This window comes from Portunus trituberculatus, chromosome 31, assembly GCF_017591435.1.
Source record: "Portunus trituberculatus isolate SZX2019 chromosome 31, ASM1759143v1, whole genome shotgun sequence".
In the NCBI taxonomy this organism is placed as follows: domain Eukaryota; kingdom Metazoa; phylum Arthropoda; class Malacostraca; order Decapoda; family Portunidae; genus Portunus; species Portunus trituberculatus.
In genome coordinates this window covers 9,372,531-9,400,172 of record NC_059285.1, presented here as the reverse complement: position 1 = coordinate 9,400,172, position 27,642 = coordinate 9,372,531, and the positions used below count along the sequence as shown (strand labels likewise).

Below are 27,642 nucleotides of genomic sequence, written 5' to 3'. Positions count from 1 at the left end.
ACACTCCTGACTGTCTATAACACGTTCTTCAGGAAGCCTTCAGAGTGTGCTAGCAGCAAGGGGATAAATACTGGTAGTACGTCGCGGTAGTCTGCTCTGTTGTGGTGAGGAGTGTCCTGAGGTGGAGTGCATGGTAACTCACATGCATGATGACATATCCTGAAGAGAGAAAGAAGCAGCACATTTAAGCACTGTGATAGATGGGGCACAACGATGCCGCCAAAATCGTGTCCCTAGCAAGATGGAGAGGAAAGAGAGGATACTAAAAGGATTAGAGAGAAGAATGGATCTCAGCACATCAATAAGCATCATAAAGAATATTATCCTGACAGTGCAGCGTGGTGCCTCTTCACGCTGGGCTAGCATACAGAACGTCCATCGCTCACATGTTATAGTGCTTAGCTCACTAGGCGTCCAGCATCGAGTGAGACTGAATAAGATAAGAAAGGAATGGGAAAGATGAAAACTTCTTCGTGTCCTATTCAGTGCACACACACACACACACACACACACACACACACACACACACATTTCTCAAATTTTCAACATCAAATAGTTAGCACATGCAAACAACAAACATTAACTTATGATTTTTCTATGATTTAGAATGTTGCAAGACACTGTATTATTCAATTCCTTTATCTATCAACTCGTCGCAACCTTTTAAACAACACAACTACATCTTCCGTGACATTAAACCATTTCCCTCGTCTACAGTGTACATACTTGAGCAATCGTTCACTAAAAATATAATCTAGAAATTCAAATTATTCTCGTGTTATATGTGGCCTCCTCCAACATCTATCTTCCTCCCAGATTTGTATTCTGGTATGCAGGGTGGGAGGGGGGCTTCTACGTATGGCGTGACGTACTGCTCCCACACATGGGGAGATTCAACTCGAAAGGCGGGTTCACATGTGTCAATATGCCACTGAAATTTCAAGTCGCTAGAAGTATCGACTGAGCCCTTCTAGTCAGAACACGTTCACACAGAACGACTGGGAAGTATCGGCTGGTTGGCGGGAAGTGAGTGTAAACAAACAGCTACCCAACAAGATGTCTTCCTCTGGTGACGATGACGATTGCGATCAAATTCAATCATCACAACTATTCAATCCTCACCTCCAACAACACCCTGCATAGAGAGAAGCAGACATCGGGGAGTGGCATCTGTCTCATCGAACGCCGAGTTGCGTAGGATTTTTTTGCAGTAGAATTCACTTTCAGGGTCCCAAATGTTCTCTCTATCTCTCACCAACTCCAAAATCTTCTTCTCTACATTGATACCACAGTTTCAAACCTTTCTCCGTGACGCCACAACGTACACAAAGTCGCAAATCGACTGAACAAGACCTTGTTTTGCGAATGGTCTTTCCAGTTGCTAGGCACTGATATTCAGTCGGAAACTCAACCAACTTGCAATTTCAGTCATAATTGACACGAGTAAACCCGCCGTAACCAATATCGAATTGAAAACATTTCATTTCATAATTCCTTTTTTTAACGATGTCAGGATTATTTTATTCACCACTCCAATGCTGCATTTCTTGCTATCTTCTGCAGATATTTTCATGATTTTACGAACTTTCCAATTCTATACCCTACACTACACTGTACATCCTCCGCGGCCTCGCTATACAAGACTGCTATCCCTAGTCCGTCCATGTACGGTATGGACCATGGAACATAAATCTTTGGTATGGACCGTAAAAGTTAACCAGTATCTTCACTCTTTCGTTCCGTAAACTCTAGAACACTCCCTGCTTTTGTTTCCCCCAGCTCAAGATTGTTTTTTTTTTTCAAGGACTATCAAGACACCTCAGGAAATAAATTGACTTTTTCTTTCATTTCTTCCACTCAGTTTTTGATTGAGGGAGTGTGGGAGCAAGGAGCGGCATACGACCGGCCTTTTCTATGTATATTTTTCTATCCTTAGTTGATATCCTTGATTGGAAAAAAAAAAGCACGAAAAGGGAGAGAAAAAGCAGATTCGAATCACACGGAGGTGGTAAAACGAAGACTTGAGATTCATCGGTAAGAGACATTCCCCAAACTTACTTCAGTCAGTAAATACCACTCGCAGCACTCCACCAATGGATGACTCACGAAGGAACAGCTAAGTATGAGTAATGATGCTATATGTAGTGGTAGAAATCTGTTAACATCACACACACACACACACACACACACACACACACACACACACACACACACACACATTCTATTTTCTATTTACTCTAGTGTAGCTTACTCAGTTATGATTGTTATTTTTCATATAATTAGTGATGGTGTGCGATATTTATCCAGAGGACGTGGTGTCAATTACGGATTCTGCTTTTCTCGTCCTCCACCTTTTTTTTTTTTTTTTTACTATTAACTATTCACTAATGAACATTTTTCATCAGCACTATCTTATTTATCTACAACCGTATATCTTTTCAAATGTGTGTGTGTGTGTGTGTGTGTGTGTGTGTGTGTGTGTGTGTGTTTGTAATGGTAATATTTTGTAGACCAAACAAATGTTTTATCTTACTGATGCATACATTAAAAACAAAATTATTTGTATTTAGAACAGTGAAGGACCGATGAGTGAGATTTCATACACGCTCTATCAAAGAAAAAGAAAAAAAATAAAGTTCGGCTACACGCAATACAGGACATCATGACATGCGCGGGCAGGTGTTCACGTGAGCAGTGCCTGTCTGCCTCTCTCTCTCTCTCTCTCGCTCCCGTTCTCCTACTACACTGCGCACAAGTCTATAGCGACCCCCGGCAATATTCACTCTCGTCGTAAATACAGTGTCAAGCAGCAAGTGGCAATATTCTCCATCCCGCGGTCGATAGCACAAGGCTGAGCTGCAAGAGTGTTGTGCGTGTGACTTAGGTGGAAGTGCAGCACAAAGATTTATCAGCAACTCGCTGAAGGTTACTGATAGACTGACAGACTGCGATCCTGCACACACACCTTAAGTTCCAAGCTCCCAGAGAGGAGGTGCTCTTGGGCTGCTTGCTAGTGTTTCCTTCGCTTATAAATAAGGTGGGTTGTTACTGTTGTACGTACAAGGGATGGGGTGTGTGTGTGTGTGTAAGATATGTATTGAGAGAGAGAGAGAGAGAGAGAGAGAGAGAGAGAGACTTTGTATTCTGAAAGCGATAGGAAAGTGTGTGTGTGTGTGTGTGTGTGTGTGTGTGAGACAAAGGGCAAACAGATAAGCTTCCGTTGTTATTTAGAGCAGTGGCGGAGGTCGCAACCCGTGTCCATGGAGCGACGCGTGGGGTGTGTAGCGTCCACTCTCTGTGTCAGGGAATAGAGCCCTATTTGTCATTGGAGTGGGAAGGGAAGCACAACAATGCCCCTTGTCACTTAATCTCTTCAAAGAAAATTACCTTTGTTCCCAAATACCCCTTACCCCATTGCTTAATGTTCCATAATTCCCTCAAAACACATATCCCTTATCCCTTAATATAGTGGAAACAGCTTTACTCGTGTCTAGAAATCCCGTCTTCCCTTATAAAAAAAGATTACAGTTAAGACGCGTAACAAAAAGCTAAATAAATCCAACGATGCAATTGCGATAAAAGCACATAACACCAACGTAATGTACAGACCACTTACTAGATCAGCGTTATCGACTCAAAGAGAGAGAGAGAGAGAGAGAGAGAGAGAGAACGTTCGTCCGCCATCATTGTCTCCTGCTGGAAACGTTTGTCGCACCCCATGGCAACCACCCACACAGTCATCCATCCCTCCCTTACGTGTCCATTTCCTTACCTCCTCCCATCCATCCTCTTCTCCTTTGACGTCCTCCTCTGACCTCTGTTATATATTAATCATTTCATATTGCGTTTTCATCAAGAGAGAGATAGGGAGTTTAGGAGGGAGGAAATGCACGCGCCTACACTGCTGCCTACGTGCTATGGGGTAATGTACATACTTCACTCCCAAGAGCATGTGACGGAGAAAGGGGCGTGGGGAAGCGTCCTTGGTGTTGAGGGAAGGTCGCAGAGAGACACGTGTGGCAAGCAAAGGTTACGCAGTAACAGGCCAACATGACCCAGCGGCAGCGATTAATGCAGAGAGAGAGAGAGAGAGAGAGAGAGAGAGAGAGAACAAATATATGCATTAGTGTACAGATATACAAGAACACACACTCTATACCAAGCAATATATCGTTCTTTTTCGTCAGTGTGTGTGTGTGTGTGTGTGTGTGTGTGTGTGTGTGTGTGTGTGTGTGTGTGCATCACGTGTGCTTGGCGTGGCTGTGCCGTATTGATCCTGTCCATCACAATCGTTACTGTTAATTGTGTCCAGCGATTGCATGTCACGTAAGGGTGATTTTATCAACACAAGATTATAATGTTTACTATCACCTCGATAACTACCTACTTTTATAACTATTGCTACCGTTGTCGCCATCACTACTATTTCTTCTTCCAGTCATTGCACCATGTTCGTGTTATCTCCACACTATCTATACACAAAAAAATATAGATAATCATGTCTTTTTTATCACTAACTCCAGTAACACGATGATCATGTTATATCACCAGGGAAAGAGGATAACACAATAAACAGGAAATAATAGCCTACCATCTAACTTCAGATTATCAAGTGGACCCTTGGCTTGCCTTTCACATTCTACAGTCTTTACGAAAGTGATTCCTATGGATAAGAGTCGGTGCTGATACACTGCTGAACGAAAAGCTAGGTTCAACTAACTTAACCTAGCTAGCAGACTCGCGTGATTTAGTATGAAGACAGGTAAAAAAGAAATAACATATTCTGGTTGTGTTTCCGTTTAATGCAGTATATAAATAAACCCTAGCAAGGCTACCCTCCCTTTCTCCCATACACAAAGATGAGTGTAAACATAGGATAACGCAGGCGCGGGTGTGTGCCGCTGCGTCTCACTCCATGACCCAATTCTCAGCGCGCATACAGTGGTGCCTCCTTGCTCTCAACCCTCAGTTCTTCGCCATAACTACCACTCATCTTCACCCAGGATACCGCACTCTCACTCCCTCACTCTCTCTTGTGTGTGTGTGTGTGTGTGTGTGTGTGTGTTTATCACGTCACTACATCATATACAGTGCCATTAACTGCAAAGTCTCTACAGTATTAAATTATTAATGCATGTACTGTACAGTGCAATAATAATAATGTTACTTGTATCGTCCCGTCCTGACCCTCTGATTCTATGCAGCCAAACATTGCACACACTCACCAACTGGCTAGCCTTATTGTCAGATCTAGAGAACTTGATCCTCTGTTTACACACTGAGTGGCCTTGAGCTGTGCCCGCACGCACAGGGCGCACAGCCGGCCACGCGTATGCTACTGCAAGTCTTTAACCCCTTCAGTACCAGGACACGTTTCCATATTCTTTCTGGTTACTATTTGGCGATTTCTTACAGCTTCAAAAACTCATGTGGGGATTAAAATAGTGAAGACTGTTGCCATTAATCTTCTGAACTCCATAGACCCTTCCTAATGTCAATAAAATCGTCTAATCACACCCAAACTCATGGTAAAAATGCGTCCCAGTACTGAAGGATTTAAACCAAGTACTAATTTTCTGGGGAAACAAAAATAAAATAATATCAAATCAAATAAAACCTGATTAATATGCTTCGATACAACATCTCAAATATTTCATGTAGCGCCTGTGAACGTCACCAAAATAAACCTCGCATAATAGCTATTTAACAACAGAAATCGAACACGTTGTCAAAGATGCATAGGTACATATACATTGGAACAGTACCAATGGGTCACAGCTTCATGAGCTTTCATGAATCGCGGCTCTATTATTGTGTTCCTTCACACAATTCTTTCATTTTATGCATCAATGCGGTGCGATCTATATATGAACACGAAAGTAACATGAACTGGTATTGTTAAAAGTATAAAGAAAATAGAATCACAGTTTACACGTTATATTTTGCGCAGGTCAGCGTGAGAAATGGCCAGCATAAATTTTGTTAATGTACTATGGATGATTTGGCAAACCCAAGTTAGCAACACTGAAGCACTTAACCCTTCAAGACCCGACTAGCTGTGCCTGCCAGCCAGCCAGTCAAGGCACGGCACGTGTCTGCTGGCTTGGCTCACTGCGTAGTGTTCGGTTCTGACCACTTATCTCACAGGAAAAGTAACACACACATACTGCTTGGTGACCATTAGGCGACCGAGGTGAAAGAGGTGAATTACACACACACACACGTGCATAAATTTAGTTAAAAGCAAGAAACAAAGTTCATATAAGAATAAATGAAATTTGAGGTAAACTTTATCTATATTGCAAAAACTTACTGTGTGTATGTAATTCACCTCGGTCGTCTGCTGGTCACCCAGCCAGTCTTCCCCATTATGGAGCGAGCTCAGAGCTCATAGATCGATCCTCGGGTAGGACTGAGACCACAACACACTCCACACACCGGGAAAGCGAGGCCACAACCCCTCGAGTTACATCCCGTACTTACTTGCTGCTATGTGAACATTAAGAGGCTTGCCCATTTGCCTCGCCACTTACCGGGACTCGAACCCGGCCCTCTCGATTGTTAGTCAAGCGTGCTAACCACTACACTACGCGGTGTGTGTTTCACTGTCTGCTGCAGTCTCTGACGAGACAGCCAGACGTTACCCTACGGAACGAGCTCAGAGCTCATTATTTCCGATCTTCGGATAGGCCTGAGACCAGGCACACACCACACACCGGGACAACAAGGTCACAACTCCTCGATTTACATCCCGTACCTACTCACTGCTAGGTGAACAGGGGCTACACGTGAAAGGAGAAACACCCAAATATCTCCACCCGGTTGGGAATCGAACCCCGGTCCTTTGGCTTGTGAAGCCAGCGCTCTAACCACTGAGCTACCGGGCGTGTGTGTGTGTGTGTGTGTGTGTGTGTGTTAGGGGGTTATATCTTATCAAACTGAAGTGTTTACATTTACCACCACACACACACACACACACACGCCCGGTAGCTCAGTGGTTAGAGCGCTGGCTTCACAAGCCAGAGGACCGGGGTTCGATTCCCCGGCCGGGTGGAGATATTTGGGTGTGTCTCCTTTCACGTGTAGCCCGTGTTCACCTAGAAGTGAGTAGGTACGGGATGTAAATCGAGGAGTTGTGACCTTGTTGTCCCGGTGTGTAGTGTGTGCCTGGTCTCAGGCCTATCCGAAGATCGGAAATAATGAGCTCTGAGCTCGTTCCTTAGGGTAACGTCTGGCTGTCTCGTCAGAGACTGCAGCAGATCAAACAGTGAAACACACACACACACACACACACGTACCAACAAAAGGAAGACTACTACTATTATTGATACTACTATTACTACTTCTACTACTGCTACTACTACTTCTACTATAGATACAACTATTAGTGCTACTACTACTACCACTGTTGTTGCTGCTGTTACTATTACAATGAATACTACTTATTGCCATTACTAATAATGATAATAATAATAATTATTATTATTATTATTATTATTATTATTATTATTATTATTGTTATTATTACTATCATAATTATTATCATTATTATTTTAATTATCATTATTGTTGCTGTTGCTGTATTTAAATCAGGATGGTATTTTCGTCTAAGGATTTCGTGATACAAGGGGGCCTCCATACACACATTCACATTCATCGTCTTCACATGCACTGCCCCCATCTAAATTTCTTGGCTTCCTGGAGAGAGAAGACAGGTCCTCACTACACCACACTGCGCCATCACCCCCCGCCACTACCACCACCACCACCACTAAGAACAACAACACCAACATCACCATCATCATCATTAATTAGCAGCAGCAGCAACTGCCAACAGTAACAACGATGAAAACACCACTATCAAGCACAGTAAGAATAAAAAAATGGTGATAATAATAACGATGATGATGATAATGATATTAATAATAATTATAGTAATAATAATAATAATAATAATAATAATAATAATAATAATAATAAAGTAGCAGTAATAATAACGGCAGCAGTAGTAGTATAATTACTACTACTACTACTACCACTACTACTCCTACATCATTGTTGTTGTTTGTGGTGGTGATGGTGGTGGTGGTGTCGTGGATGTTGTGGTTACATGTAGTACAACTTTCTATTCCATTAAGACTGGAACGTGCTGATCTTTACATAGTAAATGGCGCAGCGACGTGGATGTTTCTATAAAGACCTCTTATATTCTCTCTCTCTCTCTCTCTCTCTCTCTCTCTCTCTCTCTCTCTCTCTCTCTCTCTTGTGTCAGGGTGACCGGCTAAACGCGCGTAAAAAAAATAAATGAATAGAAAAAAATGTTTCCCAAGCCACTCTGTAAACAAACAGGAGAGGCAAGAGACCTCCTGCTGCCATGACCTGTTATCAGCCCATGGTGACAAGCTGCTCCCGGAACCCAGGTGGCAGTGCTCACATCCCGACCCACTGTCCACCTTAAACCCATACCGATACCAATATCCTTGTTTCCAGTGTGCTTGTTACAGGAGAGAGAGAGAGAGAGAGAGAGAGAGAGAGAGAGGGATGGTTTTACCTGAGAGCCGCGAACCTCATAGCCACCTGACCGTACATAAGTCAGATTAAATATGTTCCTGTGGGGATTCCTGGGCTATAAGACCATATGTGAAAAAACGCCATTGTATAGGCAGGTAGAGGTTCTGTTGATGGTGGTGCTGATCCTAGCAGCAGGAGTAGTAGTAGTAGTAGTAGTAGTAGTAGTAGTAATTGTTGTTGTTGTTGTTGTTGTTGTTGCTGCTGTTGTCGTTGTTGTTGTACTAGTAGTATGGATGTAGATGACGTTGTTGTAGCAGAAGCAACAGCAGAGGAGGAGGAGGAGGAGGAGGAGGAGGAGGAGGAGGAGGAGGAGGAGCAGTAATAGTAATAGTGGTAGTGATCGCTTAGAATTTAGAGTAAATGGTGTAATATTAAGCGGAGCATTAGTAATATTTAGTTTAGTGGTGATTCCACACAACAAGCCAAATGTGTGATGTTTTAACTCAGTAGCAAAAGATAAACAAACAAGAAAGTGAGGAATAAAACAAGCAAATGAATACATGGCTGAGTGAATAATATAAACGACTTAGCTTAACCTAATAAATAGTCGAATATAGAAGTGGTTCAATAATGAATAGTGTAAAGCTTCATGGCATTTGAATTACATGAGACAAATATGAGCCAAATGAATGGGAAATGCTGACGATGCAGTAATAGTATATTCTTAATTTTATTAACTATTTTCAAAGGTAAGACGGGATTCCTTGTACAGGTTGTGAGGAGTATTTTGCTTTGATTCTTACGGCTTCTTATATCAATGTGCCTGTGTCCAGCAAGGCATCAGCGTCACTGTGGTAAAACCACCATATGACTTACAACCAAAGGAAAGCTTCTGATTTTGAGAAGGAAAGAACACACACACACACACACACACACACACACACACACACACACACACACACACACACAAAAGAAAATACAAATTTGGCATATTATGGTCTTCACTCCAGTAGTAGTAGTAGTAGTAGTAGTAGTAGTAGTAGTAGTAGTAGTAGTAGTAGTAGTAGTGGAGGCAATGATGGAATACTTATTAAGTTTCAAAGTATTGACAAAAGTATAGACAGTTTGATGGTGTGGCCGTAGTGGTCATGAAGTCCGCGGTATTGACCAGAGAGAGAGAGAGAGAGAGAGAGAGAGAGAGAGAGAGAGAGAGAGAGAGAGAGAGAGAGAGAGAGCATGTAGACAAACAAGTACGAACATAGACACAAAGCATACCAAACACACACACACACACACACACACACACACAAACACAAACACACACACACACACACACCAAGGTCAGGCCGAGGTCATGGCTGGCGGCACGAGAGCCACACCTTGGCGCCGTGAGGCGACATGGTGAGCAGTACCATGGTTGAAAGAGGAAGTGTTTGCGCATAAACGAAGATACACACACACACACACACACACACACACACACACACACACACACACACACACACACACACACACACACACACACACACACACAGGTAAAGTTAGTAATTCTAATATATCAGTTGTAAGTCTCGCTAACTATCTCTGGACTTATAATAATAATATTAATAATAATAATAATAATAATAATAATAATTATTATTATTATTATTATTATTATTATTATTATTATCATAATGATAATGATGATGATGATGATGAACATCTTTATGTAGTAAAAGCTGAAAGTGTCTTTTTCAACAACAGGCATTTACTAATTATACAACCGCCCCTCCTCTCTCTCTCTCTCTCTCTCTCTCTCTCGGCGCTATTCTACACAATTGAAGCGCAATTTTTTTCAGCTAAGGAGTAGAAAATAATCAGAGGAAGCAAAGGAATACACGGCTGAGTGAACAATATGAACGTCTTAACCTAACGTAATGAATAATCGAAAACAGAAGTGGATCAATAATTTAGTAAAGCTTTCTGGTGTTTGACTTGCGTACGTGGGGGAAATATTAAACTCAGGAGTGGCAAATGCTGACGCTGGACTTCTGTATTTTGCTTTTCTATCTGAAATAGACCAGTTATTGACATTAATGATATAAAATATAACGCTCCTGCTTCAACTTCATTTTTCCTATATTCTCTATCGCTTTTATTTGTCATATACTACATTTTAAATCATTATTTTTTTCTGGTTATTATTATTATTATTATTATTGTTATTATTATCATCATCATCATCATTATTACCGTTACAATGCCGAGATGTAGGTGATGACGGACTGACTTTTCTTTGAGGTCACCTTCACTTGTGACGTCACATCCCACCCCTCCCTATTCCTGTATCCCTCCCTCCCCGTGGCTCTTCGCTGGCCCGCCTCCCAGCCCACAGTCCTGTCCGCTCACGTTATCGCTGTGGGCACACCATTACATGCTGAGACGCCAGGGTAACCCAGACAGACATTTTACATAGTATTCAGCGGTGGAGGTTACCGAATTAATCTATAATGTATGGAGAGAGAGAGAGAGAGAGAGAGAGAGAGAGAGAGAGAGAGAGAGAGAGACCGATCAATACCAGACATGTGATCACCGTGTGGTGGTGGTGATGGTGGTGGTCGTGAGGCGTTGTTGCCACATCTCTTCCTCCCCCTTATCAGATAACGAAGGTGTGAGAACTGACAGCAGTTCCTCTTTCAACACCTTCGTCAAACACCCGTACCCACGTAGGCTATACCTACGTACACCCTACTAGTTAACAAACCTCCCCGTCACGTAAATCTATAGAAACTAGTCCTTTGGAAGAGGATATACAGATGTGCAAGGGTTGGTTATAGATCTTTGCTTGTCCGTGGGTGGAGGAGGAAGCCTGGAGCCAGCCGAGGTCTCCCCTCACACACACACGCACTCCTGAACACACAAACACACGACCTGGAAGTGAGTGTCCCTGCTTTCCCGTCCTATTGTCATCACCATCACCACGTATGCCGCCCTTGTCAGTGCTAATGTTGGAGTAACGTGGCTATAGCAAAAAAAAAAAACGTGTGAAAGCAAAGTTCATTATCATACAATAACAGAATTACGTAACTTTAACACAGGCGCTGTTCCTCTCAAGTTCGAGGTGTGGTGAGTGACGCATGTTGTGTTATTAGTCGTCTTCCAGTGGCGATCGACAGAGGAATCGTGAGTGTGAACCGTTCTGAATAGAGCATCAAGCAACACAAGACCAAACAACACAAGAAGTCATGCCGGTGGTGTTCAAGATGGACGAGAAGAAGGAGGGCGAGGAGTGAGTCAAGATACTGCTTGCAGTCTTCCTATTTCTAGAACTGGCTGTCTGTCTTTCTGTGCTGCATAATGCACCTACTGCTTCCTTCGCGCACACACACACACACACACACACACACACACACACACACATAAGAGGATGATCTTGAAAGCACTCTATACATGGGCCAAGTTTAAATTTAGGTGATGAGGGGAAAGAGTGAATAATGCAAGGGTGGGTGTGGCGGGCTGTGGCGTAGTTACAAAATAAGATAAATACATCTAGGGAGGAACGGCCCTTATCTTCACCCTGAGTGCTTCCCTACATTCCTTTCCTCCGTTATCCTTTGCTTCCCTTTTTATCTTGTTTCTTTTCTCATAGACAGTTTCATGCTACGACTCTTACTATTAACCACAAGAGCAAGAACAACAACTGTGACCACTAGTGCTACCTATAAAGTAGTGGATAATGTGGCTTTGCAATTGCGCAATGTAGTTACGTAGAATCTCTCTCTCTCTCTCTCTCTCTCTCTCTCTCTCTCTCTCTCTCTCTCACGCGCTTTAGGTATAGATAAGCGCATCCACGTATAGCGACCCCCATTAGTAGCCTATATCTTAGTGGCTTCCTGCACTGACCACCACCGCCATCACTCACGCATAAGCAATACCAGCACCAGTTACAGTAATACGCGTAATATTTTTGTATCTTATATACCTACTAGTACATACAATTCCCCTTTACAAAGTGCTTCGGCTGACAGGCAAATGACCAGACGCAGTAAACAGCGCAGTTTCTTTCTTTTTCTATTTTTCTGTTAGCCCTCGACACCGGTTGATAATATTCCACCACCACCACCATCACCCCCACTATTGTTGTCGGCTCGCTTCTCTCATTGAGGAATTTTAATCTTGTTAGGAAGATCTGTTCACTTTTTTTTTTTTTTTTTTTTTAAATTACCTCCTAATCCTGATATATTTGTCATTTATATTTCTTTTCATTTTTTATGATAACTTTATTTTAGTTTTATTTATCAATTATATTTATCTATTTTATCCATTCACTTATTCATTTTTTTTACTTTTTAACACGGTCGTAAGGATCACGTGTTGGACTCGTGACCGTCACCTTTACCCTCCTGCAGAGAGCTTAGAGGTCAAATAGTGTGATCTTTGGGTAATGGTGAGAGCTTTCACACACCACATTATCATCCCGTAGCTCAAGCAGTACCGTGCCTGCTCACTTACCACCCTAAGGTTGGGGCTGACATCGCCCTACCACGTGACAGGCAAGGACGTCACCACTGAAACTGCAAAGTGTGTGCGTGTGTGTGTGTGTGTGTTACCATTTAAGCCATTCTCTCTCTCTCTCTCTCTCTCTCTCTCTCTCTCTCTCTCTCTCTCAACACACCCAACAAAACCATTTTAGACACAGCTCGACATTCCCTTACATCTGCAGCAAGATTATAATCCTCTTTTCACTCCTCCATGCACCACCACCGTATACCATCATTCCTCCCTAACCTCTCTTTTTTTTTCATTCTCTCTTCTTAACTCGCCTTTTCTCCCCCTACAGAGCCGCTGGTAGGAGTGACGGCGAAGACATGTCTCGCCTCGTCAAACAAGTGAGCATCGAGAGTCCCACACATAAGCTGAAGGAATGTATCTTCAACTTCGAGACACCGATGCCAGACACGCCCCCAGCTGGCGCCAGGGTGAAGGTGAGAGAAAGGGAATGGCAAGGAGGGCTGGAAAGTGAAGCCTGAACGTAGAATAATGAGGAAGCTGCTACTTACGAGGAGAATAGAGGAGTGAATAATTTATGTGTATTAGAGAGAGAGAGAGAGAGAGAGAGAGAGAGAGAGAGAGATTCTTCTTTAAGTGCGAATATGACCAGGGGAGAAAATACAAACTCAGGTCAAGGTCAATTTAAACTTCCATGAAAAGTATGTGTGACCGAATTGTAAAGACAAACAATCCTTGCTCGTGACCTTGATTAGTAAGCAGACTTGACCGCGCACTATTGAACGAGGGACCGGAATTATTTAACTTGTAACCTCGATCACTCCTCAGAAATAAGGAAAAGTAATGAATTTTATATTTTAATCGGTATGAAACAACCACGAGAGAGAGAGAGAGAGAGAGAGAGAGAGAGAGAGAGAGAGAGAGAGAGAGAGAGAATTATTATCTCTGAAACATGCAAGGTGTGTGTGTGTGTGTGTGTTTGTGTGTTCACCTAGTTGTATTGTACAGGGTTCGAACGGTGCTCATATAGTTTCCTCCATATCTTCATTTATACAATTTTTCTTTAAACCTATGCACATTATGTGCTATAACAACTTCATCACTCAATGCATTCCACTTTTCCACCGCTCTATGTGGAAAACTTTTTTTTTTTTTTTCAAATACCCTTCACACTGCCTCTTCTTAATCTTCTGCATTTCCTCGTGTGTGTGTGTGTGTGTGTGTGTGTGTCACGTTGATAGACTAAAGAAAACTCAAAATAAATATCTTGATGCTGTGAAGGGTTCGTCATGTACTGTACAAAGGCATTTTGGAATATCACTGCGAGGAGGTGACGAAAGGAAGAAAACGGATATATAAAAATAGAACAATTACGCGTGACGTCACAGATTCACGTGTTCAGTTGCTGACTGGAGAGAGAGAGAGAGAGAGAGAGAATCATGCCCTAAAATCCTGACACGATATCAAATTGTATCTCTTCTTTTACGATTTCATTTTAAGAATAATTTTCAAAGGCAAGGCGGTTCTTTGTGTTGTGGATGAAACATATTATCCTTTATTTCTAAGGTTTCTTATATCAGTGTGCCTGTGTTCAGCAAACTAGCAAAGCTTCGACGTTTGTGTAACAAACCACATGTAACACCATGTGGGGAGCGCCTTCATACACTCGCGCGCGCACGCACAGTGTTTGCAAGTTGACTATTATTACTGTAACTTGGCAGGCTAATTTTTTTTTCTTTTTTTTTTTTTTTGTCATTACTGAATGAGCAGTTATTCTCCCTTTCCCTTGTTGCATGTGTCACACAAAAGGTCAGCCTAAGGTCAACTTTAAAACGCGTCTCTGTGTATTTACCTATTTGTGTATTACAGGGCCCGAGCTAAGCTCTCTGTGTCCTGTCTCCTTGTCCATTCCTGTCATATCTCTCTTTCATCTGATTGACACACACCGCGACGACGACATCACTGCTCAGTTTATTCCACTTATCAATTCTACGATGCGGGAAACTGTATTTTCTCACGTCATTTAGACAGATGTCTTTTATTAGCTTTTTTCCATGTCCTCGGAGATGATTACTTGTGGTCACCTTTATCAACTCTCTGTCCAGTATGTCAATCTTGTTCACCAATTTATACATAGTTATCATGTCTCCTCTTGTTCTTCTCTCTTCTAATGTGGTCAGCCCCAGCTTCCTCAGTCTTTCCTCATAGTCTAACTCCCTGAGTCCTGGTACCATCCTTGTTGCCAGCCTCTGTACCCTTTCTACCTTCTTCACATTTTTCTTCATATGCGGTGACCAGACACAAGCTGCATATTCTAACTGGGGTCTTATTAAGGTACATAATATCTTCTTCATCATTCCTTCATCTAGGTAGTGGAATGCAAGGCCAATATTTTGAAGCATGTTATATGTTTTCCAAAAAATCTTGTTAATGTGTTTCTCCGGTGACAAAGTGTTTTGCACGGTTACTCCTAAGTCTTTCTCCTCATTGGTCTCTTTAATTTTCTCATCACCCAGCCTGTAATCCCAGTTTGGTCTGTATCTACTTCTTCCCATTTTCATAACATGGGTCTTGTCTATATTAAATTCCATCTGCCACTCCTTACTCCACTCATATATTTTATCAAGATCTTCCTGTAACTTGTTACAATCTTCCACATTCTTTACTCTCCTCATAATTTTAGTATCGTCCGCAAACATGTTCATGTAACTGTCAATTCCTACTGGCATATCATTAACATAAATCAAAAACATGATGGGACCAAGCACTGACCCTTGTGGAACTCCACTGGTTACCTTCTTCCACTCGGACTTCCTTCCTCTCACCACTGTTCTCATTTCTCTTCCCATTAAGTAATTTTCCATCCATTTTGCTAGTTTATCATTTACTCCTCCAATCTTCTTTAGTTTCCACATCAGTCTATTGTGTGGTACTTTATCAAAGGCCTTTCTCAAGTCCAGGTAGATAGCATCCACCCATCCCTCTCTATGTTGTAGTATGTCAGTCACTCTTGAATAAAAACATAATAAATTGGATACACGATCTTCCTTTTCTGAAACCAAACTGTCTTTCACTCAGAATGTTTTCACTTTCTAGATACTCACTCCACTTAGCTTTAATTACTTCTTCACATACCTTGCACAATATACTAGTCAACGATACTGGTCTATAATTTAGCGGTTCCATTCTACTACCATTCTTATATATAGGCACAATGTCAGCTCTTTTCCACTCTTTCGGGACTAATCCTGTTCGTATGGAGGTTTCCACAATATCAAATACGGGTTCAACAATTGATCCTTACATTCATTTAGCAACCTCCCAGATATGCCATCAGGCCCCATTGATTTATTAATATCCAGATTGCTTATAATTTTCCTTACATCTTCCTTAGTAACCATGATGTCCTGCATTTGCTTTATTTCCGTAGGCCTTCCTCCCATAAAATGCTCCTCCTTTGTAAACACTTTGCAAAAGTTGTCGTTCAAAATTTCAGCTATATCTCCAGCATCCTCATATACTTCTTCCCATTTTTACCTTTTCTATTGCCTCCCTTATATTTAGTTTTCCATTTATGAATTTGTAAAACATTTTGGGTCACTATCACAGTTTTCCACCACCCTCTGTTCATATTCCTTCTGTGCTGTTCTCCTTACTTCAACATATCTATTCCTTGCTGTTTTGTAAACTTCTCTTGATAATACATCACTGTTTTTCTTAAGTTTCTTCCATGCCTTTTCTTTGTTCTTTTTTGCTTCTTCACAATTTCTATTAAACCACTGTTTATTATTTAAAGTCCTCTTTCTGTAATATGGCACAAACTTTTTCACAGCAGAGTTATACAAATCCATAAATTTATCGTATTTCAATTGCATATCCCTTTCCTGGTATACCACGGACCAGTCAATTTCATTAAAGAACTCCCTTATATGGTTATAATTTGCCCTAATATAATTTAATTTTTCCTCCCTGCGTTCCACAATCTTATTCGTGCTTAATTCCGTATCCAGCTCAAAGCTTAGGACATCATGATCGCTTCTCCCAAGGGACATTTATGTTCAATTTCCTCTTTTAGAGAGATGCCCCTGGTAAATACCAAATCCAACCTTGCTGCAACATCTTGTCCCCTGCACCTTGTTGGTGATCTCACCCACTGTGTCATCAAGTTATTTGTTGCTACCTTTAACAATTCCTCTGCCCACTCACCACCGTTCACCACTTCGTAGTCTTCCCACACTATTTCTTTACAATTAAAGTCTCCAACTATCATCACTCTATCCTTTCTGATGAGTTCTTGCTTCATTCTGTCTAGAGTATTTCTCATCACCATTTGGTACTGTTCATATTCCCAAGCACTGGTTCTGGGTGGTATGTATACTGTTATAATATTAATGTCCCTCTTGCCATCTGTTATAAGCATACTTATCACTTCCTCATTTCTCTTACTATAGTTCACCTCCTTCACTATCAGATCTTCCTTAGTAAGAACCATTATACCACCACCTCCTTTATTTTTCTATCATTTCTCCATACTTTGTAGTGTTTTACAACAAACCAGTCTAGCTTTATTTCGGCCTTAGCTTTGTTTCCACTACACACATTATGTCCGGTTCGTTATTTCTTAGGTAATCCATACATTCTAGCCTCTTAGACAGAAATCCATCTATATTCATGTAAGTCACTTGTATTCCATTCCTAGTCTCTTTCTTCCATGTAATGTCTATTCCGTCTGTTTTATCCACCACTTCTTTAGCCTCCCATTTCTCATCCTCCAAAAACTTGGTCTTTTCCTCCTCTGTTCTTTCGTCATTCCTCTCTTTCACTTCAGTTACAAGCTCTTTCATTTTCATTCGCTCATCCTGTGACATATTTCTTCTTATGTAAATTGTTTTGGTTTCCTCAGAGTCCTTAAGTTTCCAAGCCCTCCTCAACAAGGCCTCAGCTGCCACCTGAGACTTTAATTTCAATTTTAATGGTCTATTCTTGCCTTCCTCAAAAGCTCCCAATCTCACACTTTCTTCTACCTCAGCATATAGGTCCTCTTCCTCCACAGAGATCTTGTTCAGTAAAGACTTAATCCTGTCATTTTCCTTATCCTCCTATCCTGCCAGTTCCTGTTAGTTTCCTCCTCAATCCTGTTATGATCACACATTTTTCTTTTCAGCAATATCTCTCACCACATACTCATTTTCCTTTAGTGCCTTTACCATTTCCTCTGTAATCCCTTTATTTTCCTCTTCCTGCTTTTTCACTATCTCCTAAAGGACCTTTGTACCTCCTGATGTTCATGGTTCACTTCTTTCATCCTGGCATCAATTAGATTAAGGCATTCCTCCTTCCTCAAGTCCCCTTCGGATATTTTCATCTCCATTTCTAGGAGTTTAGCCTTCATCTCTTCACATTGTTTCCTTAGTTGTTGGTTTTCTTTCTCCATCTCTACTTTTTCCTTCAATAGCTCTTTATTCGCTATCGTTAACAAATAGATCTCTTTTTTGAACGAATCATTCTCGGCTATAACTCTATCCAGTTTTTCTTCTATGGACAAAATGTTTAGGAACTTACTTTCCAGTGCCTGGATTCTTGCATCCATATCTAATTTCTCCAGTCCTCTTGGAGTAGTTACAAAACCTTCAAAATCCTTGGGTTGCCTAGGAGTAGCCGCCATGTTTGTTATCGTCAGCTGATTACGGCCAAAACAATCACCGCCCACACTCTCCTCTCAGGGACCACTCTCCATATCCCTCACTTTCAACACTATGCGACAGTAGGACATCAACAGGACACTAACTCAGAGGTACCCGGGCCCTGTAACACCATAGGTATTTTCACTTCTTCCCGTCCGCAGCCGGAGACGAGCCGTCCTCTCTCAGCGACGGCGTGTGTGTGTGTGTGTGTGTGTGTGTGTGTGTGTGTGTGTGTGTGTGTGTGTGTGTGTGTTTACCTAATTACCTAGATTTAGTTGTATTTACCTAGTTGTAGTTTTACAGGGCCTGGGCTTTTACGCTCGTGTGGCCCCGTCTCCATATCTACACTTATCCAATTTTTCTTTAAAACTGTGTACACTCGTTGCTGTTACCACTTCTTCACTCAGGCTGTTCCACGTCTCAACACATCTTTGCGGGAAACTATACTTTTTTATATATCTCTTAGACATCTTCCTTTCCTCAGCTTTTTACTATGCGATCTTGTGCTTCGACTGTCATATTCTTCTCTCAGGAGCAGTTTTTCATTATCCACTTGGTGTGTGTGTGTGTGTGTGTGTGTGTGTGTGTGTGTGTGTGTGTGTGTGTGTGTGTGCGATTATTACTAAAACTGCCAAGTGAATACTGGAAAATCTGTACATGATATAGCTATAGATATAGACCAGGAAAAAAAAAAATCTATCTATCTATCTATCTATCTATCTATCTATCTATCTATCTATCTATATATATATATATATATATATATATATATATATATATATATATATATATATATATATATATATATATATATATGCTTGTTTCTGCAAATGATTCAACATTACAAAATATTGATATTTATGTATGCTGAAGGTTAACATCTTAGTATTTTTCCTTCATTTCTGTTAATAAAATTATGAAATTGATGTGGTCATTCCAGTGTATATCTTAATAGACATTATGTACATTTCAAGAAAAAATAATATGCAGTTTTTGTATCTATACATAAAAACATGTAGAAGAAGTGTTTGTTGGGAATTCATGACAAATGACATCCATGACATATCAACTCCATTAGAAATTACACACACAAGAGCACACTCACCTCTCTGTCTCACTCTTGCAGGTTCGTAATGCCGGCGTGTGCTATCGCCTGAGGTCAGCTTCCTCCTCATCCTCAATCAAATCAGTAGAGGCCCTCCACTGTGGATCACCGCTACATCATTCAGTCAGAGACACCTCACTCTTCCCTGGATATGAGGTAAATTTGTCAGCCACTTTTGTACAGTTTGCTAACAATGATTCATGAATTGCAAATTTTATCAGTCACGTTATTTTGATGTGAACAAAATGTATATATGAAGTGTCATTTTATTAAGAGTTGGCCATTATGTTGTAGGTGGCTGGGACAGTGGATGCACTTGGGGAAGAAGTAGGAGAGACAGACCTGCAGCCTGGAGACAGAGTTATTGTGTATCCTTATGAAGGCCATCCTCCAGGGTAAGGCTTCTCCTGCTCATGATTACTGTCATTTACTGTTAATTACTAGCTTATAGGCCTCTTCAAATAGTGTTTTCTCTTCCACCTCCAAGAAAAAGATGCATATGTATATACTACACATACATATAGCAGAAAAAGTTTAGTACTGTAATGTAAGTGGTAGGTAGGACTTCACCAGATCTCCTTCCTTATTGATCCATTGTTGGGATGTTTCATCTTCAAAAAAAGGCATGATCAGACTAAGAAATATATAACACTGAATACAAACAACTTGACATATAAAAACATATAAAATGATAAGGCACAGCACAAAATTAAGCATAACTTTTTTTTGCTTCATTTAGTCTTTTTTCTTGATTTTGTGTTGTACCTTATTACTCCTATAAGTTTATGTGTCTTGCTGTTTTTACTCCAGTTCTATATATGTTTTTTAACCTGATGATACCTTCTATGAAGGTGAAACATTGCAAGAATAAATAAGGAAGATTTGGTGTATCCATACTCTTTATTATATATATATATATATATATATATATATATATATATATATATATATATATATATATATATATATATATATATATATATATATATATATATATATATATATTTTTTTTTTTTTTTTTTTTTTTTTTTTTTTTTTATGAAAATGACTAGAGAATTAAAATTCACCTTTATTAACATTCCGTGGATCAGGCAGGTGTGTTGGAAGACAATGCTACAACTACGGATTTTTTAAATTTTTTATTTATTTATTTATTATATATTTATTTATTTTTTTTTCTGTGTGTGTGTGTGTGTGTGTGTGTGTGTGTGTGTGTGTGTGTGTGTGTGTGTGTGTGTGTGTGTGTGTGTGTGTGTGTTTGTGAGACCTATAGCACCTGTAGCTGTAATTGAAGAGTATGGGAAGTGCTGTTCAGCTTCTACCCATTAGTGGCACAGGCAATTATATTTATAGTGATACCCATATTAGGGCCATATCACCACCTAAGTGCATCTTTGGTGTAACCACCTACAACCTGGGTATCTTAGTGACATGTAGATAACTTTATATATATGAGGAAATTTTTGGTCCTGGACCTCTTGTCAAGGATATCTTTGGAGGGTGTACACATTCCTTGACTAACTCAGTGTCTGAGGATGGGATCACAATTGTCCCAAAACATTACAAGAGTTTAAATAGAAATTGTGATTTTACTGCAACTTTTCAGAATAATATTTTCCTGCATTCTATCTGTAGTTTTTCATTTATAAACTTAAATTAATACCAAAGGCTTATTAGTGGTTAAAATATCTGGTAATCAAATGGCCGCAAATTTGTTTTTTTATTTATACCATGTTGGCTTTTCACGAGAGTTTATGGGCTAAAGGGGATACTTTTTGTGGTACCTCCTATCTCAAAGCCCACCCGCTAGGAAACCGTTGCCCCGAGTGAGGAAGCCCAACCTACACTCGGACCGTGGACAGGATTCGAACCCGTGGGCTTGGAGACGCCTCGGACCCCAAAGCACGATGGTTCCACTGTACCACGGCGGCTGTATACAAAGCTCTGTCATCTCCCTTCTCACAGCCGCTACTGTACTGTTCTCATACCGAATTACTGATAATACCGGTATTACCATAATACCAGTATATCGGATGCCGGTGTGCATCCCTAGTCCTGCTGTAGTCTTGAGATAAACAACAATATTCTGTGTTCTGTCAGTAGTTTTTCATTTAGAAACTTAGGATGGCACCAAAGAGGCTTATTAGTGTTGAAAATAAGGAATCTGGTGAGAGTGCAAGTGTTAGTGAGTCACAGCACTCCATTAGTGAATTTACAGGAATCACATCAGGAGAAAAGTTACAAACGATGTTTTCATGGATGGTGACTCATCCTCCAGCAACCTCTCTCCTCCTCCCCACCCTTCTCCCCTCCTTTTCTAAGTTATCCATCACCAGCCTTCACTTACACTACACTATGTACAAATCAAAACTGTAAAAAAAATACATTGAAATTTTTATAAACTTTAGGTTTCGCTAAGATTGGAACGAATACCTGATTTATAGGTATCAATAGTCGAACTTTTTAATACTCGAACAGCTATTTGGAACAAATTGAGTTTGAGTATTGAGTCTCCACTCTCTCTCTCTCTCTCTCTCTCTCTCTCTCTCTCTCTCTATATATATATATATATATATATATATATATATATATATATATATATATATATATATATATATATATATACACATATACAGTAAGTCCTCGTTATACGGTACATATGCGTTCCTGAAAACCTTACCACATATCCAATTTACCGTATACCAAACTCATTATAACATGTAATAATAGGGAATGCGTTCCAGCACGTCAAAAGTCACCCCTACAGAAATTAAAATACATAAAAATAATCATAAAAAAAAAAGTACTGCACAAAAGAAATAAGCAGAAAATTTTTTTATTTGCTTTTCAATCACCATGTATTCTATCAGATGATGTCCTTCCCGAGGCTAAGGGACAGTAGGGATTTCAGCCCTTACTCATCTTCCGCCAAGTGGGCAGACAAGAACAAGACGTCTGCACTGTCGGAAGCAGATGTAGAAGGGCCAGCTGTAACAGGATCGGCACGTTTCAATGGTTTGAAGAAAGAGGATATTGAGGAAGGACCAGCTGTAGCAGGGTCGGCAGATGTGATAGGGATGGCATGTCTGACTGGCTTGAAGAACGAGTAGATGGAGGACTGTTTAGTTTTTCTTATTTCTTCATCATAGATTTCTTGATAAATCTTGACACTTTTCTCTATGTCATGAGCCACTTTGCTACTCCTGGCAGGATTTGGATCATGGTCCTTCAGAGTTTCCAGAGCTTTTTTGATACCACCGAGACATTCTCTAAGAGTTTTGAAGTCCAGGCCACACACAGGTTCTTCTTCCTCATCCCCCTCTTCTGCCTCCTGTGTTGCCTTGTCTAGCTCTATAAGTTCATCATTTGAGAGAGATTCAGCATGGCTTTTCAGAAGATCTTGAACATCATCATCATCAACTTTATCGAAGTCAGCCCTATGACACAGATTTACTATGTCATTTCTGATCGCACCGATGTCGTCTTCAGCAAAGCCTGGGAAGTCATGCGCACATTCTGGCCATACTTTATTCCACGCCAAGTTCATGGTAGATGTCTTCACTTCGTCCCAAGATGACTTGATGTTATCTAAGGCGCGCTTGATGTTATACGACTTCCACCATTCACTGATAGTGGGCTTGCCAGGCCCATCTGTGCCCTTTATCAGTTGCTGCATGGTTTGCCGCTGGTAGTAGGCTTTTAGTGTTTGCCATGATTATTATGAATATATTTGTGCTTACAATAGACCCTTTAATATTCCATTTATTCATCTAATTAGTAATGCATGTAAGTAATATGTAATGCAGTTAAAAAAAAGGGGAGGGAGGGGAAGAGATAACAGGCTCCAAGGGTGGTTAAGTTAATGTCAGCACTGTGAGTGGCGGGGAGGTGTGGCGTGGATGACGTCGTCACCCCTGCTCCCCCGCGCTGGGCCCTCTCGGATGACATGAGCGGATACCATATCTGTGAATTTTTTTTACCGTATATCGAACTGAAGGTAGTAATTTCCAAATACCGTAACTGTGAATTTACCATATAAAGAACTACCGTATAACAAGGACTTACTGTATATATATATATATATATATATATATATATATATATATATATATATATATATATATATATATATATATATATCCTACAAAGGTAGTGGCTTAGTACTACCTAGTTGTATTTACCTACTTGTATTGTACAGGGTTCAAGCAATGCTCATAGTGTCCTGTCTCCATGTCTCCATTTATCCAATTTTTCTTTAAAGTTATACACATTATGTGCTGTAACAATGTCATTACTCAATGCATTGCACTTTTCCACCGTTCTATTTTGAAAACTGTATTTTCCAATATCTTTCACATACTGCCTCATCCTAATCTTCTTTGCATGTCCTCTTGTCCTTCTATCTTCTGTCACCAGCATCAGGTCTTCCTTGTCTATCTTTCCAGTACCATTGACTATCTTGTACATTGTTATTAGGTCTCCTCGTTCTATTCTATCTTGTAAGGTTGGCAGTCCCATTTCCTTCAGCCGTTCTTCATATGTTAGGTCCTTTAGTTTCGGCACCATCTTTGTAGCAATCTTCTGTATCCATTCTAACCTTCTTAAATTTTTTGAAAGCTCAGAGACCACACCACGGCTGCATATTCCAGTTTTGGACGTATCATGCTTGTGACAATTTTTTTAATCATATTTTTGTCCATGAATTGAAGTGCCACTCTTATATTAGTCAACATTTTATATGATAATCCAAATATCTTGCTTATATGTGTTTCAGGGTTCAGATTTTTCTGTATAATCACTCCCAGATCTTTTTCCTCTTTAGTCTTCATTATTTGTTCCTCTTCCATCATATAGTTCCATACTGATCTTCTCTTGCTCTTTCCTAGTTCCATTGTTGACATTTCTTGGCATTGAACTCCAATTTCCACTTCTTACTCCACTTATAGATTTTGTTTACATCTTCCTGTAACAGCAAACAGTCTTCCTGGGTTTTGATTACTCTTAGCAGTTTTGCATCACCAGCAAATAAATTAATATAACTGTTTACCCTATTGTGAATGTCATTTACATAAATCTAGAACATAATGGGAGCTAATACTGACCATTCTGGCACTCCACTTGTTATTTTACCCCAGATGAATATGTATCTCTGATCACGGTTCTCATTTCCCTGTCCTTCAAATAATCCCTTATCCATTCTAACAAAGCTCCTCGCAGTCCTCCTATGTTCTCTAGTTTCCAAAGTAGTCTTCCATGAGAGACTTTATCAAAAGCATTTTTTTGTCCAGGTATATTGTGTCCACTCACCCATCTCTGCTTTCCAGTCCTTCTATTACTTTTGAGTGGAAACTTAAGTACGTCACACATGACCGTCCTGTCCTGAACCCAAGTTGTCTATTCAATATAACTTGTTCTTCTTCCAGATGTTTAACCCATTTTTCTTTGATAACTTTTTCACAGAATTTCCCCATAACACTTGTAAGTGACATTGGTCAGTAATTCAATAGCTCACTTGGATAAGGTGGTGAGTGTGGAATCGGGCAGACATATGTGCATAGGATTGAATCCCACCACGTACCATCTTGATACTTTGCCATTTGTCGAGTGGTTTAAAGTTACCTACATGTCACCAAGATACTCAGCTTCTAGGTGGTTGCACTTAGGTGGTGATATGAGCCCTAATATGGGTACCACTATAAGTAAAATTTCCTGCACCATTAATGGGTGGAAGTTGTACAGTGCTTCCCATACTCTTCAAATAAACCTACAAACACTATAGACCATAACATAAAAAGAAGATATATATATATATATATATATATATATATATATATATATATATATATATATATATATATATATATATATATATATATATATATATATATATATATATATTCCCCATTCCTCCTCTACCACAGGTATGCTGAATACATAGCAGTGCCAGAAGTACAGTACCTAATAAAGGTGCCAGAGAACATGAGCCTCAGCACAGCCGCTATGCTGCCTTCAGGTGCACTGTGGGCCATGAACACTGTCTTCAGCGCCCATAAGCATGTGGAAAAGGTCCTGGCAGAGAAGGGCGAGACAGGTCAGTGGTGGTGGTATTGATAATACTGATGGTCATGATGGTCCTGGGGAGACATGGCAATAAAGCTCATGGGGAATTTCCCTTCTTGGCCAATGACAAAATATTCTTTCAAGAGTTTAGTTAGCTGATAGAGTTATATATCAAAGTACAAAGATCTAAAACAAAATTTGCAAAAATTTACATGGAAAGAGAATAGCACACTCCTAAATAAAATCTGGCATAATACAAGAAATAAAAGATTATAAAGAGTTAATTTACATGACATCCATCCATTGATCATTTTGATCTTTCTCTGAAACATATGCAACTACTCTCTCTTTTCTTTTGTTATGCAGGTCAGTGCAAACTGCTGTTGGTGGGGACTGGAGGGCTGGCTTTGTGGGCCATGAGAATTGCCCGTTTTTATTGGCCAGAAAAGAGAGAACGCATCATCATCAATGTGGCATGTCTCCGTGACGAAGGAATCTCTATTGCACATGAGTACTTGAAGTGAGTAAATAATGGTTGTTTCCAGTATCTTTCCAGCAATCCATCATCTATGCTGGTTTTTCTTTGTGGGAGCAGCCATTATAGGAAAAAATAATTTTTGTGACTCTCCACACTTCATATTTCTGGTCCTCTTAGTCATCTTTTCATAATTTATCATCATAGCTGTGATGCATTATGAAAAAATTTATCATGGTAGTTAATAAAGCAATAACAATAAACTTCAGAGATAACCAATAATTGATAACTGACAATAAATTTATCACCCAATAACTGATAAGTTGATAATTTGATAAAGCCACAACTTTGATACCAGCAATAACAATAGTATTGATATTTTGAATGAAAAGTCATTGATTCCTAATCTATATTTTTATCTTAGAGAACTTAGAAAAATTAAAATTCTGTGTTATTCTGTCTCTTCACTGATGAAAAGTAGTCTTTAGTGAAATAACTATATGTATTTGATTTAGAATTTTAAAACCTCAAACAATTTGTAAATAAGCTTCATCTCACTGCATACATACATTCATTATAAGCTCACTGTCCCATGCACAAAAGGAAGCATGTGCTAATGATGTCTTGTGGTGCCACAGGGTCAACGTGGTGCAGTGGAATGAGGATCTGTATGAGGAGCAGCTGGTGGAGCGCACTAAGGATGCATGTGGAGGATATGTGGATATTGTCATTGACTTCAGTGCTACCTCAAGGTCTATTCGTCGTGCCCTCAAATGCCTAGCCCCTGTGAGTAAGATTTATGTTGACTCACTCAATAATGTTTGTTCTGTAATCTTATGCTGTATCAGTCAAAGAAATCCTTAACATTCCTTACACTGAATACAGGAGGCTTGTATATGGATATGGTAAATGTAGTTGGCTAATGAATACCAGAAATTAGATGAAAACTAAAAGCATAAAAAATAATGTGTTGAGGAGATGCATATTTCTATATAAATAAGAGACATACTGTCTCCAAAGTAATATTATTGGTAATGGCTTTCCTACATAATTCCCATTATTACATATTTCTTCCCCAAACAGGCTGGTGTGCTGCTGCTGAGCTCAGAGCATTCTGAGGGTCTCATTTCCCGCTTTGGGCCAGTGGCAGAGAAAGAGAACCACCAGCTCATCCCCATTGAGTTTGGAACACTGAACCAACTGAGGAATCTAGTGCATCTTGTGTCCACAGGCGAGGTGAGGATGCACATCATCTTTCTCTACTTCTCAGTTATTACCCATAGTAAAGATTCCACCTGAAACAATCTGATTTAATT

The 27,642-nt window shown here is 40.1% G+C and overlaps 1 protein-coding gene across 3 annotated transcripts in view; it reads left to right on the top strand.

Annotated features, from left to right (window-relative positions):
* Positions 1-2,810: 2,810 nt before the first annotated feature.
* The window catches only part of LOC123511218, a 27,550-nt gene continuing 2,718 nt past the window's right edge, over positions 2,811-27,642 (top strand). Inside the window, exons 1-9 of one of the 3 annotated variants that reach the window (XM_045266908.1) lie at positions 2,811-3,037; positions 11,646-11,782; positions 13,334-13,478; positions 19,813-19,947; positions 20,086-20,186; positions 25,713-25,882; positions 26,218-26,371; positions 26,965-27,112; positions 27,410-27,562. In XM_045266908.1, the coding sequence (XP_045122843.1) occupies positions 11,739-11,782; positions 13,334-13,478; positions 19,813-19,947; positions 20,086-20,186; positions 25,713-25,882; positions 26,218-26,371; positions 26,965-27,112; positions 27,410-27,562 (1,050 nt within the window). In that variant the 5' untranslated portion in view covers positions 2,811-3,037; positions 11,646-11,738. Of the gene's footprint in view, positions 3,038-11,591; positions 11,783-13,333; positions 13,479-19,812; positions 19,948-20,085; positions 20,187-25,712; positions 25,883-26,217; positions 26,372-26,964; positions 27,113-27,409; positions 27,563-27,642 lie in introns of all 3 variants that reach the window. The other 2 variants (XM_045266909.1, XM_045266910.1) reach the window with 2 other exon arrangements.